This window comes from Hyperoodon ampullatus (assembly GCF_949752795.1).
Source record: "Hyperoodon ampullatus genome assembly, chromosome: 14".
NCBI classification, from domain to species: Eukaryota; Metazoa; Chordata; class Mammalia; order Artiodactyla; family Ziphiidae; genus Hyperoodon; species Hyperoodon ampullatus.
Window position 1 is genome coordinate 13,395,070 of NC_136927.1, and position 19,635 is coordinate 13,414,704.

Below are 19,635 nucleotides of genomic sequence, written 5' to 3' on the forward strand. Positions count from 1 at the left end.
GATTTGGCATGTTAACCTAAAGTTTCATGAGTTTTCTGATGGACCCTCTGAATCCAACCATCGTGATTTAGTACAGATAGGACAGCCTTGGCTTGGATTTTCAAAGGATGGAAGCCAGTTAGAGTGTGGCATCTGCCAGGAGGATGGTAAAGACAGGCAGGTGTTTCCAGGCAAGCCCTTAGAATCAACTTTTCAGATGCAGTTTGCAAACAGCAAAATCCTCATCCTGGCATGAGGTAGTTAAGTGGCACATCTTCTTGGCATCAGCAGAAGTGGACCAGGTGGCTTTAGATTTCCTGGCTGCCCTGAGATTCAAGCTATTTGCAAGCCTTCTTTCTGGTGTGTCCAGCTTGTACATCTATGGGAAAATCAATTTCCCTTGAGAAGGTTATATATTGTAACAGACAGCATGTATGCAAGTCGCAAAACAGGTTATTTTTAGAAATCTATGAACTCCTGTAAGCAGGCCCTCTATTCTTCACTTGCAACCAGTCCAGGGACTGATATGAAATCATGCAAGGATGTGTGGAGACTGGGGAAAGCGTTGAAGAAGGAAGAGGCTACTTGACGATCTTTCTGCTGCTTTCCTTCTCAAAGCAAGGATTGTTACCACGGCAATAGGAGGTCTGGATTCAGCTGGGAGAGTGCAAGGAAGTGAGGGGTGGCCAGCAGGGGTAGGCCAGAATGTCATTGTGCCACCTTCAATGTCCCATTTTGCTGACCCATTTCTTTCAAAGGGGTGTGATGAGGTTCCCTGGGAGGTGGCCAGAGCCTGTCCCTTGGGACTCCCTCTGTGGGCTGATTGTGGTTGTGGGAATTCTGCAGTCCTGACTGGCTCACATCGGGGAGTGAGGGAGGGAGAAAGCTGTGGGCAGAGGAAGAGGACAGATGCAGGTCTGTCCCCCTCAGGAGGTCCCTGCCGGCCTCCACTGGTCAGAGGGCTCATTGTCAACTCATACCAAGAAACATAAACATGGAAAGAATGTAAGGAAGTCTCTCCCTAATCCAATCATAAAGAAGGTGTGCATTCCTTCGGGATGAGCATCAAAACTGCTTACTGGGTACTTTTCCAGGGGCTCCATGAGAAGGGCATCCCCGAAGATCAGCCGGCAATACTCTGCCATCTTGGCCTGCTGTTTTGGGCTGAGGGGAGAGAGAAGGAAAGCAAGGAAGCAAGAAGGTTATTCAAAGAGGCCGGACAGGATGACGTTGTGTTATCAGTTACAGAGAGAGGTCATTTCCTCCTCCTACCTGTCAGGATTGTCTTTATTATTCTAAATCCCTGTTTACAATTCTGACTTGTGTGGATTTGAATGCCACACACAAGTGGGCAGAGGAGGCTCTTCGCAAAGCTGAGCGGCATGGACGTAGATGGAGAGGATAGAAGGTCACCTGCCTGTCACTGGAGGTTTGAATGTCGCAGATTTAGAGACTCAGTCCCTTTTGCTTAAGGTCCTGATTCTAAGTCAAGTGCCAGATACTTGGGGGGTGGAACTCGTTCAACTCTACGTGAATTCTTGGGTGAAATGTGTCTAACGGACAGAGCTGCACTGCAAAGAAGTGTTTACAAGGAGGTGAGGGGAGAGAGGAGAGGGAGCTGGACAGAGAGAGGGAGAGAGAATCTCAAAATGCAGACGAGAAAAGGCTGACAGGCAGAAGTGTGTCCACTTGGGAGGGGGCCCTGGAGGAAAGACAAGAGACGCAGGCACCTTGGGGAAGGGTGTCTGCAGCCCTTTTGTGCACTAGAGGGAAGCAAAGGTGGTATTAGCCTGATGAGGTGCCAGTAGGAACCTGGTTTGATTGGAAAAGGTTGGAGCTGCTGGGTTCACTGAGCTGAGCTCCAGGCTCTCAACCACTCGGGATCTATAAAACGCAGAGGAAAGTAATTATTCTTGGAAAGGGGCAGAGGATGCTGAGAAGATGAAGTGAAGTAATAGATGAAAACACTTTGAAATGTAAGATGATTGATCCTAGAGATGCAAGGCAGCCTCCGCCAGCTAGACCAGACAAACGAGTGTCTGCTCACATGTAAACACAGTTGATATAAGGGAACTTCCTTAGTCTTTCAAAACTCCTGCTTCCCTTGACCTTTTAAAAAAGCAATTCTCATTCTGTAGGATGTTAAATATCATTATAAAGGTATCCAATTCCATCGGGTTTTATGGACTGTGATTTTGACCTGTAGGCTGTCAGACTTGATTTCCAATAGTTGTCTCTATGTGCTGCAATGTTAATACGTTTCAGCAGAACTGGGACGGTAGTAAGAATACGTAAGTGATAAAAATCCTTCTTAACTACAATTCAAATCGATTATAAAATGTGATTCTTATTTTCATTCCTCCTACCATGACTGTTAAACCTGGATCGTGAACTGTTTTTTCCTGGGAAGGGGGGTGCTTTGTGGTTTCAAATCATACTGCGATGGTCTACAGGGAAAAGCACTATTTATATCACCCTTTTAAAAAAAACATATATTTTTGGGATCAGATGAATTCTCTGGGCTTCAAATATGAGCCCAAGGTCACTGCTTTCTTGGAACTGCAAGGGGAGGCAAAGGAAAGATTCAGAGAAGACCTACATGACAAACTCCCAAATTCTCATCATGCCTTTTTTGACCTGTAAGAGATTTTACTGGGCAGCTCATGTAGCCCTCAGAATATCCTGCAGCTTTCCCCAGCAGTATGACCGAGGGAGGAAAACCTACCAATTGGAGATCGGATCCTGGAAAGCACTGGGACTGGCTGTTTAGGAATGACGTGTTATAGTTAGGGAACAAGCAGAAAAGTGACTGATTTAGCAGAGCAGCCCTGGGCGTCCACAATTCAGACACCCTTGCTCAAAAGACAGCTGGCCCTGGGGCTCCACCAAGCCAGTGATCTCTGTGTCTGTAGCTGAGACAAATCCATTTGTGCTGGGCCTACACTTTCCAGGTTGCACAAAAGAAATTGTCCAACCCTCCCATTTCACTTCCATGGATTGTACCCCAACACCCTGCTTTCAGGACTTCTAGTGGAGCCATAGGCTCACCAGTAGAGGGATTTCGGGGTGGTGTTCCAGGTGTCCCTAATCAGGTGACAGGCAGAGTCCTCTGTCCTCTGTCAAGCTGTCCCCAAATCAGGCCCTGAAGGATTTTGCTGGAGCAAAATCTTACTCAATTCCACTAAAGAATCACCTGGGCTGTTAATGCTGCATGTGGCAGGGCCCTGTGCCCAATCCCCTGATACACTGAGCTGGGAGCAGAGCCCTGGAACCTGCATTTGTAACAAGCCTGTGAGTAATTCTGAGGCAGGTGGTTAATGGTCTCTGGTGTTTACAACTGTGCTCTGACACTTCACCAAATCACCTGGGGTCTTAAGAAAATGAAGATTCCAAGGCAAAGTCTGAGGTGGGGCTCGAGACTGCATTTCTAACAAGCTCCCCGTCACGCAGATGCTGCGGGTCGATGGATCAATGCCACTTTGAAGAGCAAGCATCTGTGTCTGACCTAGACTTCTAAAAAAACCTGCTTCAGCATCACCGAGTTGGAGAGAGCAAGAGGCAGGTGTCCAAGGAGAAAGGAAAATGTGCTATTTGATAATCAAACTCTTCGTATTCTCCACAAACACACATGCCCACCTGACAGGGAACTGAATCAGAGCAGAGAGCAAACTGAATAGAAAAAGTCAGAGGAAAACAAAACGACTTTCATTGTGGGGCCAGAACTGCAGAAACAAGACATTGCATTGGCCACGAGAGAGCAAAAAAAAAAACTCCTGAAGCATTTGGAACATCAACATCAGCTACCATGGAGATGAAGCGAGAGGAAAATATTCACAAATACATTTTGAGCTTCAGGCCACAGCAGACCCATCTGGACACATTTAAACACCTGGCAAAGTGTTCAGTTTTCTGACCAAGGAACAGGGCCACATCTTCCAAGTTGAACTAAACCAACCTCCTTCTCTATAGATGAGGGATCTACAACTCACGGCTATTAAGGAACCTGTCCAAAATCTCACATTCTCTGTGGCTGAACCAGAGCTAGTGGTTTCTGCACTTGAATTCAGTGGAGAACTCCTTTAGTGAAAATGCTAGTTCACAAACTAGGTGTCCCATCAGTTAATTAGGACTTAAACAAATTTTATTTGCAGAAATTCAAATAAAGTATGGGGGTGAAGCTCAGGAATCTGCATTTTATGGGATTCTGATGTAGCAGGTGGAGAAGGATAAGTCACCAGTGGCTCATGGCAGCTTTCTCCTTGTTGTCCATGGATAGGTGATTTCAAATATTTGGAGAGAGAACCAGAAAATTAAGAGGTTTTCTTCCTTTCTTCCAGTGTGGGTTTGTTTTGGAGTACGGCTCAAGTGGGCTGGGGCCAGGGTTCTGAATCTGGTATTTTGTATACACAGCACAAAGGAGAAAAAAAAGAACTGCTGCTAGAGGTAACATATAGGTTTCAGATATTTTGGGGGCTGTGACCGTGTCGGGTAGGATTCTGAGGGTGTATCTAGTTTCGTGGGGAAGACTGCTGTTGCTGATGAATGGTGTCTGCCACGGGTTCTTTCAGCAATGAGGTGGGATGGCCTGCACATCAAGCACAGGGTTTTACCAGCAAAGGAAAAGCTTGCAGGTTTTCTTTGGGTGTGTGATAGTCCACCCAGGGTAGAATTGTAGTTGAATGATGTTGATATGTGTGTGAGGCTCAAGGACAATGGAAATAGGAAGCAAAAACTTCCTTCCACAATAGAATTCAGTATCTCAGTATTTCACTGCCATTCGGTTATCTCAGTGGTTCGGGATCAATATCATGGCATCCAGGGAAGGTTGTTATCCTGTTTCCTTTTGTATTCATGCATTATTAATGAACTTTTAACAGCTAAATTTCTCACTTTTAAACCAGAAAGGGCTGTATTATGGTACAATCTTTTTTGATTTTGTGTTCAATGTGGATTTAGTTTTCATGCTCAGTTTGGCTCTCTGTAGCATTGAGGCTGAAGACTGAAAAAAAGATGCTGTGGTTAAGGGTCACGAGCAACAAAAATGTGACCACTCACAGGCAGTTGCCTTGTGGGATGCTCTGGTTTTCTTAATTCGATGTTTGGAAGGCTGTGATGTTTTTGTTTAGGTGTGGGGGATGGAGTTGGTTAAACAGATGAGTTTTGAAGCCGTACTAGCTAGCTTTGAACCCCTGCCACATTTTAGCTGCATGACCTTGGGGAAGTAACTCACTCTCTTTGGGATTCAGTTTCATCATTTGTAAAATAGTGATGATAGTAATAATATTTATTCTTAGGGGCACCTGGCTTTGTGGTGAGGGTTACATGAGCTTATGCTTGGAACGTTGCTCAGCACATAATATACATTCAATAAATATTAGCTGTCATTATGTTTGTGGTAGTGGTGGCTCTTGATACCTCTCTGGATACATGGCAGAGTCCAATGTAGCGGGTATGCCTATCAAGAATGGAAGCAGAGTTTTTCATTTTGTCTAATTTATATAGAAACATTTCTTGAAAAAAATAAATGTGCTAGATTTGGAGATATTTCTCCAAAAAGGAAATGACTGATTGTCTAGGAACTAGAGTGCCTGAAAAAAAGGTGCTAAGGCGTTGTAGAGCCCAGTTACAAATGGACAGGCCGAGATGAGGAAAGTCACATGCAAATCAGAGCTGTCACAGCAAACGAAGTACTAAATACAGTACCTAAAGAGGTTCTCCCTTTAATTAGAAAAGACATAGTAGTGAAACAGGATAAATTCTTGTCTCTTCAGTTGGCCCTCAGAAGTGGTAGAAAAACTATATGCCAAATGATTACATTATTCACTGGATGATTGTTTCCTAATGAAACAGAGTCATGAGCTGGTAAATGTAGTATGAATTTCCTGAGGGCAAGCTAGAAATACAGATAGTTATAATTTGGTTACTTCAAAATAAGGTATATGTCTACACATATACATTAACAAATGATTACATTGAACTACTTTGAAATTCCTCAAGCTGAAATTTGGTCACTACCTAACTGGTTCTTTAAGGTTTAGTAAATCCTTTAAGAATTAGTGAATTGAAGCATGTGTTGCAAATTAGTTGGACAAAGGGAATCAGTGACCTGGGAAAGATTTTTGATAGGAAGGAGGATAAAAAAGGATCTAAGGAACTTGTGAGCCAAATTAGGATAGGTATTGAAGGCTTTTAGTTGAGAAAACTGGCTTAGGTGGTTGCATGAAACAAAGGACTTCCCAAATACTCTTTTTCTTTTTGCGGTACCAAATACTCTTTTGAGCAGTGATGGTCACTACTGCATAGTCTTCAGACATTAATTCCAGGGACTAGAATTTTAGTTTCTTGAACTTTGATTCAGTAATAGATGAGAATCTTTCATGTTGAGGCTCTTTAGATGGAATAAGTATATGATAAACTAACATCCACGTGTTTGATGTAGATGTGTCTTACTCTGATCCTTTGTCATAAAATGAGTATAAGAGTTAAGTCAAAATTACCTATTCTTTGTGTAGCTCAGCAAAAAGTGTAGGCTATTTTGAAATAGGAACATATTTACAAATACTAACAAACAGGGGAAACCAACGAAAACAGGAAGGAGGGAGAATTTGATGGTCTGAGTTCTATGTAAGTTCAAAGTGGCAGAATATAATTTCTTTAATTTATTTAGCTTTCTCTACGCCAGCTCCAGCATGTACAGAACTGGCCATTTTAGGGTGGTAAAACTGACTATGAATCTGCACACAATAGAAGAAGCAAATGAAGGAGGATTATAAAAGTGGTCCCCTGAAATAGACACACCTATGATACAAGGAAATGGGTTTCACTCCATTGTAAAAAGAGGAGTCCTTAATTTAAATCCTACCATGGCATGAAAATAGATTCCACAAGTCCAGTGGATCTTTTTAATGTTAACGAGATTTAAATGAATGGATTCAATTATATACAGATGAACACATGCCACTTAATATATAGCATAATTGAGGAACACCATTAGTAACATCAAATAATCTTATATCTGATGAACAATGACTAAACATGCCCTATTTGGGGAAAAGACTCCCTATTGAATGTGCTGAATACTTACGAATCCACGTGGTTCTCAAATGAAAGCAGAATTGGAAAAGGTGAAGTCTTAAATGCACACTCAGCAATGGCTTCTATCACTTCCTAAAAATGAGAACACCTATATTCAGTAAGACAGAATTTTAATGTGTATAGTTTTTTCTTTTGGGTTCTACTCTTTAATATCACTGTCTTTTTCATTCATAGAATTTTATCAAATGGCCTAAAATGGAAGCGGTTTGCAGGCTACTGGATTATAAATTTTCTTACTCTTGATTTAGGAAGATAAAAGAAAGAAAACTGGATTTGGGTGGAGGGGGAGTCATAACTGTGAGGGTGAATGGTTCTCTTTGGTAATTATATCTACTTTTTTTTTTATAATGAAAGAAATCAGATCATACTATAAAAATTTTGGACAAGAGAAGGCAACATTTTTCACCCATAAATTCACCCTTTGAGGGGCTTCCCTAGTGGCGCAGTGGTTGAGAATCTGCCTGCTAATGCAGGGGACACATGTTTGAGACCTGGTCTGGGAGGATCCCACATGCTGCGGAGCAACTAGGCCCGTGAGCCACAACTACTGAGCCTGCGCGTCTGGAGCCTGTGCTCCGCAACAAGAGAGGCCGCGACAGTGAGAGGCCCGCGCACCGCGATGAAGAGCGGCCCCCGCTTGCCACAACTAGAGAAGGCCCTCCCACAGAAACCAAGACCCAACACAGCAAAAATAAATAATTTAAATTCACCCTTTGAATCAAACCACTGCTGGCATTTGGTTATATTTATTTCTAGTTTGTTTTTCGTATATCTGTATAACGTAGTTTTAATTACAGTAAATACTCTATTTGTATTTTTAACCATCGTTAAGAGATCTAATTCCCCCTTTTAAAGTGTACAGCTAAATGGTTTTTAATATTCACAGGGTTGTGCAACCATCACCCCAGTCTAAGTCAGGACATATTTAGCACCCCTCCAAAAGCCATATCCCCATTAACAGTCACTCCCCATTTCCCCAAACCCACCCCACAGACTCAGACCTAGGCAACCACTAATCTACTTTCTGTCTCCATAGATTTGTTTATTCCTAACATTTCAAATAAATGGAATCATACAATATGTGGCCTTTTATGTCTGACATCTTTCATTGAGCCTGCTTTCAGGGTTCATCCATGCTGTAACATGTGCCAGTACTTCATCCCTCAATCTGTATTTAGAAAAAAATGTATAGGTCATAGTTTTAGTATCTGTATAAAATTCTAGGGAGTGGCAGTATCATAACTGATTTAACCACTACCCAATTGTTGGACAGACATATTTTAAGAGCTATCATTCAAATAACTCTCCAAAGAACCTCTTCATTTTTTTCCCTGATATTTTGAATTATTTTCAGGGAATGAATTCTTAGAAGGGGAACTATTAAATTAAAGAATAGGAATATTTTTACAGTCTCCTGTGTTTCTCCAAATTACTTTTCATCTTAGATTGCCTAGAGTAATATATTAAGGACCAGATTTCAATGAATATTCATTCACCAGCTTTGGGCATTAGTTTTTCAAAATGTTTTCCTTATTGAACTGGTATTAAAGGATGATCTCATTTATTTTTACTTATATCAATGCCAATACTCCTGTGGCTTCACATCCATTTTTTTTGTTTTTTAGTTACATTTATTCTTTACATCTTCTCCTCTCAAGTAGGAATTTTCACTCTGATCCCTTATGCCTGAGGCTTTTCCATCATCTTCTCTACCTTCCTTAAACAATTCGTAGTTTGCTTTCTATCCATGCCAGAAAGCTATTTCTCCAGCCCCAGAGTATAAATAAGGCTTTCTAATTCTGTACTACATTTGCATATATCCTCTAAGAAGGATTTGCCTGCACAGAGCAAAAGAATCACTCACTGTTTCTTAAAAGTGAATCCACAGATTGCCTTTCATCCATTATGATAGTTGATACCATCAAAAATAAGTACACTATAAATAGTAAGCTATGCCCAAATTTTAAACTCTTTATTTGATTTTTTTGAGTACAGGCTTTGGAATCCAACAGGCTTGTGTTTGAATCCTTCTTATCCTTACAAGCTGTGTGACCTTAAGAAAAATAACTTAATGCCTATGTGCACTTGGCTTGCTGGCCTGTAAAGTAAGAGTGATAAGCCTCATTCCACAATCCTGTTACAAGGATGCAGAGAGAGGAGGTAAAGGACACAGCTCGTGACGGGCAGATATTCTCAAAACAACTAAGGTTACTCAGCTTGCTGGTGCCCCCTCCCCATTCACCCTAAACCCAACTAATACAAACAAGAGCTGCCATTAAATGAGCATTTGCATTCCAGATACAGATCTTATCTCCTGCTATAAACATTCCCTAAGGAAAATATTATCTGTCATCTCACAGATTATAAAATGGAAACTCAGAGATATTAACCAATTTGCCCAGGGTCACAGAGAGGAGAGTCCAGGAAACCCCAGGAAAATTTGTCTGACTCTAGAGTTTATTCCCTTAACCATTTCAGTAACTCCCATGCAGCTAATGACCTTAACCAACTAAGATCAAAGCCCTCAAAAGAATTGCACAGAATTATTCACAGTAGCCAAAACATGGAAACAACCTAAATGTCCATCAACAGATGAATGGATAAAGAAGGTGTGGTACATATATACAATGAGGTATTACTCAGCCATAAAAAAAGAACAAAATAATGCCATTTGCAGCAACATAGGATGCAACTAGAGATTATCATACTAAGTAAGTCAGAAAGAGAAAGACAAATACCATATGATATCACTTACATGTGGAATCTAAAATATGGCACAATTGAACCTATCTACAAAACAGAAACAGACTCACAGACATAGAGAACAGACTTGTGGTTGACAAGGGGGAGGTAGGTGGGGGAGGGATGGATTGGAGTTTGGGATTAGCAGATACAAACTATTATATATAGAGAATGGATAAACAATAAGGTTCTACTGTAGAGCACAAGGAACCATGTCCAATCTCCTGGGATAAACGCTAATGGAAAAGAATATTAAAAAAATGTATATATGTATAAAACTGAGTATCTTTGCTGACTTTGCTGTACAGCAGAAATTGGCACAACATTTTACATCAATTCTACTTTGATTAAAAAAATAAAATAATTGCAAATAGATATCTAAAGGAAGTGGGTAGTAAGTATGGGGAGAAAAGTGGGGCTAGATTTTGTTTATTTCCTACATTTGGCCCTGTTTTATTTGCTACTGGCAAAACACATGAGAGCCATTCTTGATTCCTCTTATTATAACATATTTCAATTCATCTGTAATCCTGTCCAAAATATAATCAGAATATAACCACGTAGCAGCACCTCCACCTCTATCATCCTGACCCAAAAACCCTTGCAGTAACTTCTGGGATAGATTCTGTTGTCATTCCCACATATTCACTATCCTTCCTGTGGGATCTGTTGACCACAGGCATGGCCCTGTGTTTTGTTTTGGTTGCTGAAATGCATGTGAAAATGGCACATCGTTCTTTTGAGCAGAGTCTTCAAGAGCCATCTTGGGTTCTGTCACCTTTCTTTCCCCACTGCTGTGAGCCTGGTGATATCACATATTGGGGCTGTTCTTTCTGTATGGATTGCAGACAATATTGATGGCAGCAACAGTCAACATCTAACCTGAGCAAGAAATCAACCTGTGTGGTTCTAAACCACTGAGATTCTGGAGTTTCTAGTTTTTGCAGCAAAACCTAGTGGAGGCTGACTAATAAAGCTTTTAGCTGCTTCTATGTTTGCCTTCTGTACTGCCTACCACAGCCAGAGTGATTGCTCCTAAACATGAGTCAGATGATTTCTATTTCATTCCTTTGGAGTAAACTCTCAATGGCCTCCAATTTCACAGAGTGAAATCCAAGTTCTTTATGAGATCTCACTAAATACATCCTTTTCATTGCTCACACTGCTACAGTCCACTGACATTCTTGCTTTCCCTCCAATAGACCAAGCACTACTTCATCTCTTTGTTCATCTCTCATTTTTTTGTTTATCCTTGTTACTTCTTTCAGGAATACTCTTATCTGACAGCAAGGCTTACTTCCTTAATTTTGAGGGGTGGTGATCTCTGCTTAAATGACACATCACCAGGGTCTTCTCCCAGCATCCTGCTGAAAATAGCATACCTCTAACCCTTCTTTGCCTTCAATACTGATTAACATTGTCTTAAAGGGATATTTCCACGTGCCATGTGGTGTGTTTATTTTGGTCTATTTCTCCACACTAGAATATAAGCTTTTTGAGGGTAAGAACTCAGTTTTCTCCATTGCTCTGCCCCTAGGATGTAGAAACTACTATGGAGCATTATAGCTGCTCACTAAATATTTCCAAATGAATAAATGGACTCTTAAAATCATTAATAGAAGAGAGACACAGTCTGCCTACTTGTGTCCCCATTTATTTCTCTACTGACTCTTTCAGAGGACAGCACATTTCTTCCATAAAGGGCCAGGTGGTGAGTATTTTAGGTTTTGTGGGCTATATGGTTTCTGTGGCAAATATTCAACTCTGCCTTTGTAACTCCAAAGTGGCCACAGATAATATGCAAACATGTGGATGTGCCTATGTTCCAACAAAACTGAATTTACGAAAGCAAGTGACAGGCTGAATGTGGGCTGCAGAAGATAGGTTATCAGCCCCTGGATAGGTCTGATCATTGGCCTAAGCAAATCTTAAAATTTGACTGTAACCAAAGGTAAATGTAATTTTGTATGACAGAAATTTGAATGTTGATTCCATACTCAATAGCCCGGTTAACTTTAATAATTTCTTGGGCAAAATTTCCAATCGATCAAGTCTTAAATTTTAAAAAGTCTTTCAAATGATAGTGTAATTAGACTTTGACAACTTTGGCTATATGCATACTGCTCCAGTTGCTGTTAATAATGAATGTTGATCATAGACCCGCCCCATCACCGTTTGGGCCAGTGAGAGTCAGGCCTGAAGGTGAGTGAAAACCCAAGGGCCTATCTCTCTTTATCTTTAGCCAATGAAATGTCCATGTTTTTCTGGGCCTCCTCTTACAGACATCTGTAGAGAGTTCGTGCCCCTACCTGTCTTCCTAACTCTCTGGGTGCGGTTCTCTCTTCCCACAGCAGGGATGCTGGTGTACCCTGAACTGCCACTGGGTTCTGGGGTTCCTAGAGTTTCTTGACTGAGGTATCGTATTTCTTCCCTTTTCCTACCTCTGACATTGTACATGTTTGGTCTTGTGCACTTGACCAAGGACCCCATGTTTGCAATGAAACCTCCAAGCTCACTGGTTACACTCTTCTCAGCTCCCACTGGGCCTCTTACCAAGGCTGGGCTGTGTTTTCATTTGTCACATGGTTTGGGCTTCTGGCCTCTTCCTAGAGGTAAAGTGGATGCCAGGGGTTGTGTCTGGGTGTCACCCACATCCTCTACCATGGCAGCTTTACAAATGACTTCATTCAACTCCCTGCCCTCACCCTGACTTAACAACTCCTTGCATATATAATACCCTACCATTATATTTCTAGAAGGAAAGCTAAAGTGTGGCTTTAAATTTTTCAATTATAATATCAGTAGCTAACATTTATAGAGTACTCACTGCATGTCATGCACTGTTCTAAGCCATGTCTGTATATTAAGTAAGCTCACTGAATGCTTAGAACAACAGCATGCAGCGACCCTACTTAATATACAGACATGGCTTAGAACAAGAGGCTCGGCCTGTAAGGGAGCTTCTCCTGGCCTTGCAGCCAGTCAGTGCTGGTACTGGAACCCTGGCCATCAGCCCTAGAGCTGCATTCTAAACTTCTATGGTCTCCTTTCTCTCTTTCCTTCCCAGCCTCTCCCTCCTCCCTCCCCCCATCTCTACCACAACTCTAGTCACCAGCTTAGGAAAGCTTTTGGAACATTTAAAGAAAACATTTACTGAATTTTATCTAACAATTTTAGCTGGGAGTACCTGAAAACTCTGGAAGTTCCCTTTTGGTTTTTCATACCTTTCTAATACTTTGCATGGAGCACCTCATCACTGAGGATAAGGCTAGTCTAGGTTTTAAGTTTGGTTCTTTTACATAAGCTGTCCTCAGTGGACAATGGATTTGAAAGTACCTGACTGCTCGACTGCTCCTCATTAAGCCCAAATCATTTTTTCAGAGACCTCTAACACTGGATCCAATAATCTATAAACCATATGGCTCAGTTACTAACCTCCAGGGGGAAAAACTGCCCTTGAAATCTTTTACCCTTGACGGACAACAGCAGGGTGTATTTGGATATCCATTTTATGTGAGCATGTATGTGGCAGTTAAATTGCATCCTAAATTATTACTCTCTCAGAGAATGACACTTTATTTTCAGAAATGCTCCATTTAACCACATACTCAAATTTAATATATTTAAATTATGTATTTCATCACTTTACTCAGTTTTCCATCTTATGCAATTGCTGGTTGCAAAGGAGCTGCCTGAGGGGTGAGAGAAAGGAGCAGCTCGGGGATGGAGAAGGTGGGTGGGGATGGGTGTGGGGCGGAGGAGACTGAGTGGAAGCAGAGAGTCTGCAGACCACGTGGCGAACTGTTGTATGTCATGACCATCGGAAAGGCTCAGGCAATGAGGCAAAGAAAGTGAAGAGCCGATATATGGGGTATATAATAAATAAATCCAGAGTGAAAAATAAAAAATCTTCCATAAAGAGGCTGAATTATAGCACGTCTGTTTTCCCAGAACACAATTTTTTATTTTGGCCCAAGAATAAACAGGCAGTAAATGCCAACAAGAACTTTTGCTTTTGGGGATTTATCATAGATCGCATGGAAGCTTTCCAGGTTACATAGACTCAGAGCAGATGAACTGTGTGACATAAAAATGATGAAATTTTGCAATTGGTTTATGTTACTGCTGCAATACACGCTGTGGCTATAGAATATAGTCTGATTACACCGTGATGATCAGGTCCAAATCTATAGGATAGCCCAAACTGGCAAACATTGGGAGAATCTTTTCACCACCTACCGATATATGGAATTTCACAGCAAAAACGGAGAAAGGCAAAATTCATTTATCTGATGAACAGAGGCAAGAAAGACTAAAAATGAAGGCTATACTATAATTTGTCTATTTTTCTGGGGATGGAAAAAGTCATTAAAAATTTATTGAGCACCTGCTATACGCCAGATTCTTTTTAAAGTGCTTGGGACAGATCAGGGAACAAAAGAAAGATCCCTGTCTTTTGTGGAGCTCAATGCTCTTATTGACAGAAGGACACAGACAATAAAGAAAGAACATGATAACTGAGTAAATTAAGCAGAGTGGTAGAAGGTGATAAGTGCCTCTTGGTAAATAGAAGGAATAAAGTGGTGGGGAGCCTATCAGGAGTGTGGGAGTACTGGTCACAGTATTGATTATGTCCCAGGAGGCCTCCTTGAGAAGGTGGCATTTGAGAAATGCTTCAAGGAGGTAAGGGGTGAACCATGCAGATACCTGGGGGAAGAGTGTTTCAGGCAGAGGGGCAACCTTGCAAAGGCTGTGAGGCAGGACCTACCTATCATGGTCAGGGGACCACACAGAGCCCAGCCATGTGAGTGAGGGGGAAAGGGGTGATGAGGGGGAGAGAGATCACATGGAGCTTTGTCCCCCATTTCTCTTTGCATCCTGTCTTACAAAGTCATTTTACACAGTAGTTTCTGGAAAAGCAGACTGCCTGCTGATAATCAGGCAGAGAGCGCTGGGACTTGGGTGAGGCAAGTGAGGTGCGAAAGTGCAAAATTTAAAGAGACACTCAATCTCAGGTGCCAAGTCTGCATTTATATGTCAGTGAGAATAAGCACCTCCTTAAATTTTGCATGAGAGATGCTTCCTTGACTCACTCTAGTCCTAGTCCTGATGCAGAGAATTCCTGCTCTGTGTATTTGTCCACAAAACAGGCTGGCATTTCTAGTCCTCACATTCATCCCCACCCACCACCACCACCACCACACACACACCCACATCTCTGCCAGAATTATCTATCCTGCAAATGCACAATAGCAGGAAGCAAAGCTGTACCAACCAACCACCAGGATTACGAGTTTCCTGCTCTTTTTTGGCCGCCCCCCCACCCCAATTCCAGCAGGCAGTGAGAGGAAGCAGAATTCTGGGCTAGATATAGTCTTTCATCCCTAAATCTGTCAGCAAGTGTGTGTATGTGGTGGGAAGTTGTGCTTCCGGAGCCCAGGAATAGATGCTCAATCGGCCCATGACTCTGGGATCACAGATGTGATTGAAGGACCACTTGTACGGTCGAGTGAACAGGAAGAGTCACTCTAAGCTGACTTGATGGCCAAGGCCAAGAAGCCAAAGTTTCACACAAAATAAGTATGGCTTAGAATGTGCTTTATCTCCCCCCACCACCCACAGTCTCCCCTTCCCCCAAAGGAAATCAAAGAACCTCGAGGATTATAAATGTTTAAGAAAATATAATTGCTCCTCACAGGGACTCTTGAGGGGATGGTGGGTGGGGGTGTGGGTGGCCCTCCTGGCAGTGGGTGTGTGCACAAGGCCATCAGTCCCCTAGCTCAGCAACGGCTCCATCAGGGTGTGCTGTCTCCCTTTCCAGGACCCTGTCCATCCATCAACAGATGGATGAGCACAAATTGCATCCACTCCACACAAGGGTCGTGTGTCCCCCACTTTTTTAAAAGAGCCCAATAGGTTAGGGCTGGTATCTTAGCTGATGAGGGACCATGGCAGGAGCTGGGAAGGTGGGGGACTATGGAAATGGAACAGTCACCCATTGATTTTCCATTAAAGAAAAACCAAATGACATTAAGAGTGCTCAACTTCAGAAGCAGATACAAAGATTTTGATCAGAACTAAGGTCAACTCCATATTAAACTTTGTTGTAAAATTTAATGAAGGGTGCTATTTTTCACTAATTGCTGTGTAATAGCCTAAGTTTCAGAAATCATGAAAAGTCAACTTCACAACATAGCAAATATATTTTAAGGTGCTAATATTCCTTCTGAGCACATTTTTATTGCTGTCAAGTATAGTATCTTTGATCAGGAAATTCATTTGTCTAAACTGAAACCTGGCTGTCCCTTGAAAATCTTGCTTCTTTTTGCTGCCCTCTCAAAAGACAGACGTTTATTTTATCACATCCCAAGTGCTCCAGGGCTAAAGGCTGGATATTGGAAATATTTTTGCTCCCAATGCTACTTCTGAAATATTACCTTTCAATCTTCTTATCTTAAAAAAGAAAAAAAAAAAAAAACCAAACACAGTTTTCATGCAGCAGCCAAACCAGCTTGTACCACTTCTTCAGTTCTGCCATCTACTGAATGTCCCCTCCTTCAGCAAAGACTTTGGCAAGTGGTTCACTTTTTCTTCATCCAAAGCTTTGTCACCAGTCTTGGTGATGTTAACATCTAACTCATCCAATATTCTGGCCTCTCAGCACTCCGACCTCCCCATTTTCAATGGCCTTCTCCCCAATCCACCTTACCTACCACCCACTTGAGCTCTGTTTCCTTGGTTACTTAGGGCAAGAGTTAGTGACCCAGAGCCAATACTGCCCTGAGACCCAAGTAACCCAGGTAATGGGGCTCATGCCTTGGGACCCTGTGCTCTAGAGTTATCCTCTGGCCCTTCTTTTGTGATCCCTTCCAAAGAGATGAGAAACCTGAGTCACTCAAGGGAACATGTCCCCAAAAGCCCACATATCCTCTTTCTAGACCTCTCTCTAGTTACCTAGGACACCAGATTTCCCCAGCCCAAATGACCCCAAGCTCCTGCGGACAGCTCTTTGCAGGGAATGTGAATAGAACCTGGATATTTGGGCTTGGGTGTCCATATGCATGAATGTCAGGCCCTTTATGGTGTAGGATGGAACATTGGGTGGAGAGAGAAGGGAGATGACCAAATATACCCTCTTTCCTGACTAATAAGAGTAGTTGATGCTTCTTTATTAATTACCACTTTAGTCTTGCATCCTAGATAGGATTTATCAAGATACCCAACTCTATGATTATTTCTGCTTACTGACAGCATCCAACCTATAGCAAAACCCTGTCTCCTTGAACCCTCACCCAAATCACCTAATACAGGCCAAATCCTGTAAATCCTCTCTAATACAATTTTACTGACAAACACAGTTCCCCATGACATGTGTACTCCTTTGTTGCATAAGCCAGTAAAGCCAACTTTGACCACTGGTGTATTCCTAGGGGTCTTTGACTGATAGGTATCAATGTGTCAAAAGCTGATTATAACAGTCAGTCTCCTATATTGACTATTATATAATATTCCACAGAATGGAATAGTATGTAATAATTAAATAGTGGTGATTAATATCAAAATCATCATCATCATCAAGAAAGCAAAGAAGCTAGAGAAACATGCAAAAATATTGTTGAATTTCCCAAAGAACATGGAGTTCAAAAAGCACAACACAAAATAATGCATACTACAGCATGAATCCACTTATATCAAGTTAAAACAGTGGTGAAACTACATTGTTTAGAGCTGCACATAAACTAGTACAAATCTGAAGAAAAGCAAAATAGTGATCACTATAATGGTCAAGAAAGTGGTAATCTCTGGAGGTAAGGAGGTCATTCTAATGGGAATAGGTACATGGGTGTTTCTGGGGTGCCAATAATTTTCTACTTCTTGCTTTAGGTGGTAAATACATGGGTGTACACTTCATATCCATTGGTTGAACTGTACAAATAAGTTGTATGTATTCTTTATGTATGTTATATTTCACAATGATAAAATGCAATAAAAAAATGAGTGTTAAATAGACAAATAAATTGATATTTCCTCTAATAAGACAGTTTCTTTAGATTTTGGTTAGCAGTTCTCCTGATACTAGTTAATCATGGATGAATTGTTAAATTTTAGCCTCTGAAATTGCATAGATGATTAATAGCCTACGGACTTAATTGGGACCACTGGGACTTTCCACCTTAGCAGACTTTACCCAAAAAGGTGTCAGGTCTCCCCAGCTTCCTCTCTTAGCAATATTCATTCACTCTACCTTGAAGGATATCTCCGTGGTCATGGTGAACCCATGGGTGATGACTGGCTCCTCTTCTGCGGTCCTTCCCTTCCAGCAGTCCAACTCCACACAGCGACAACCAGACAGGAGCACTTGGCGATACATCTCGACGGAGGAGTTTCCAGCCAGCTGGCCAGCTGTAAAACGCCAACGAAATGAAGCTCAGACTCCCACAAAGCAAGGAAGACACTGGTGGCTTCCTAGAAAAGCTCGTCAACAATAGGAAAACAGAGTTCAAGACCTTGAGCAGTTCTCAGTCTTTCTCCTGCCTCAGCAGACCAGAAGGTAGTGGCACAATCCCAAATGGAATTGTGGCTCCCTAGCAGTGGTTTGAGGAAGAGAGAATAGAAAGAGGAGAGCATTGTAACAATAACAATAACTCACGTTTATTAACGGCTTACCATGTGCCAATTATAGTTCTTTGGACTTTACGTATATTACTACATTTAATCTTCATAAAAATCTACCTGGTAGAACTACCTTTACTTTTAAATGCTTATTTTCTAATAATGAAAATGGCATAGAGCATTTTATTTGCCCAAGTTTCCAAAGCTGGTAAGTGGAAGATCAGGATTATAACTTCAAAACTCAGTCTTTTAATTCTGACCCTCCCTATGAAGGGGTATTGTTGACAGGCTATTCTATTATATAAGTCAAACCTTCTGTCATGTTTGTCCAAGGCACAAATGCTTCGGATAGCTAAATATTCTCTTAGCAAAAGTGAAATAAATTTGTAGGAATAAATTTAAATTTGACAAATGAAGTATAAAACTTATAATTACAAGACAGTGTTAAAGAAACAAGACCTAAGTAAATGAAAAGACATCCCATGTTCATGGAGCAGAAGACTCAAAATTGTTAAGATGGCACTACTCCCCATATTGATTTACAAATTCAATTCCTATCAAAATCATATCTGGCTTTTTTTTTTGCACAAATTGACAAGCTGATCCCAAAATTCATATGGAAATTTAAAGGACTCAGAATAGCCAAAATGATCTTAAAAAATAAGGAAACATTTGGAAGACTCACACTTCCCAGTTTCAAAACTTAGCTACACAGCTCCAGTGATCAAGAGAGTGTGGTCATATATATGGAATCTAAAAAAAAGAAAGGTTCTGATGAACATAGGGGCAGGACAGGAATAAAGACGCAGACTTAAAGAATGGACTTGAGGACACAGGGAGGGGGAAGTGAGAGAGTAACAGTGACATATATACACTACCAAATGTAAAATAGATAGCTAGTGGGAAGCAGTCGCATAGCACAGGGAGATCAGCTTGGTGCTTTGTGACCACCTGGAGGGGTGGGATAGGGAGTGTGGGAGGGAGACGCAAGAGGGAGGAGATATGGAGATATATGTATATGTACAGGTGATTCACTTTGTTATAAAGCAGAAACTAACACACGATTGTAAAGCAATTATACTCCAATAAAGATGTTAAAATTAAAAAAAAAGACAGCGTGGTACTGGCATAAGATTAGACACATAGATCAATGGAATAGAATTGAGACCCCAGAGATAAACTCTCACATTTATTGACTTACAACAA

General features: G+C 41.4%; 1 protein-coding gene across 2 annotated transcripts in view; it reads right to left on the reverse strand.

Annotated features, from left to right (window-relative positions):
- PLCB1 (phospholipase C beta 1) overlaps nucleotides 1-19,635 on the reverse strand; it is a gene marked incomplete at both ends in the record, with an annotated part of 691,313 nt that overhangs the window by 137,227 nt on the left and 534,451 nt on the right. For both annotated transcript variants that reach the window (XM_079720111.1, XM_079720112.1), the window contains 3 exons: nucleotides 1,059-1,143; nucleotides 7,064-7,146; nucleotides 18,062-18,219. In XM_079720111.1, the coding sequence (XP_079576237.1) occupies nucleotides 1,059-1,143; nucleotides 7,064-7,146; nucleotides 18,062-18,219 (326 nt within the window). The remainder of the gene's footprint in view (nucleotides 1-1,058; nucleotides 1,144-7,063; nucleotides 7,147-18,061; nucleotides 18,220-19,635) is intronic.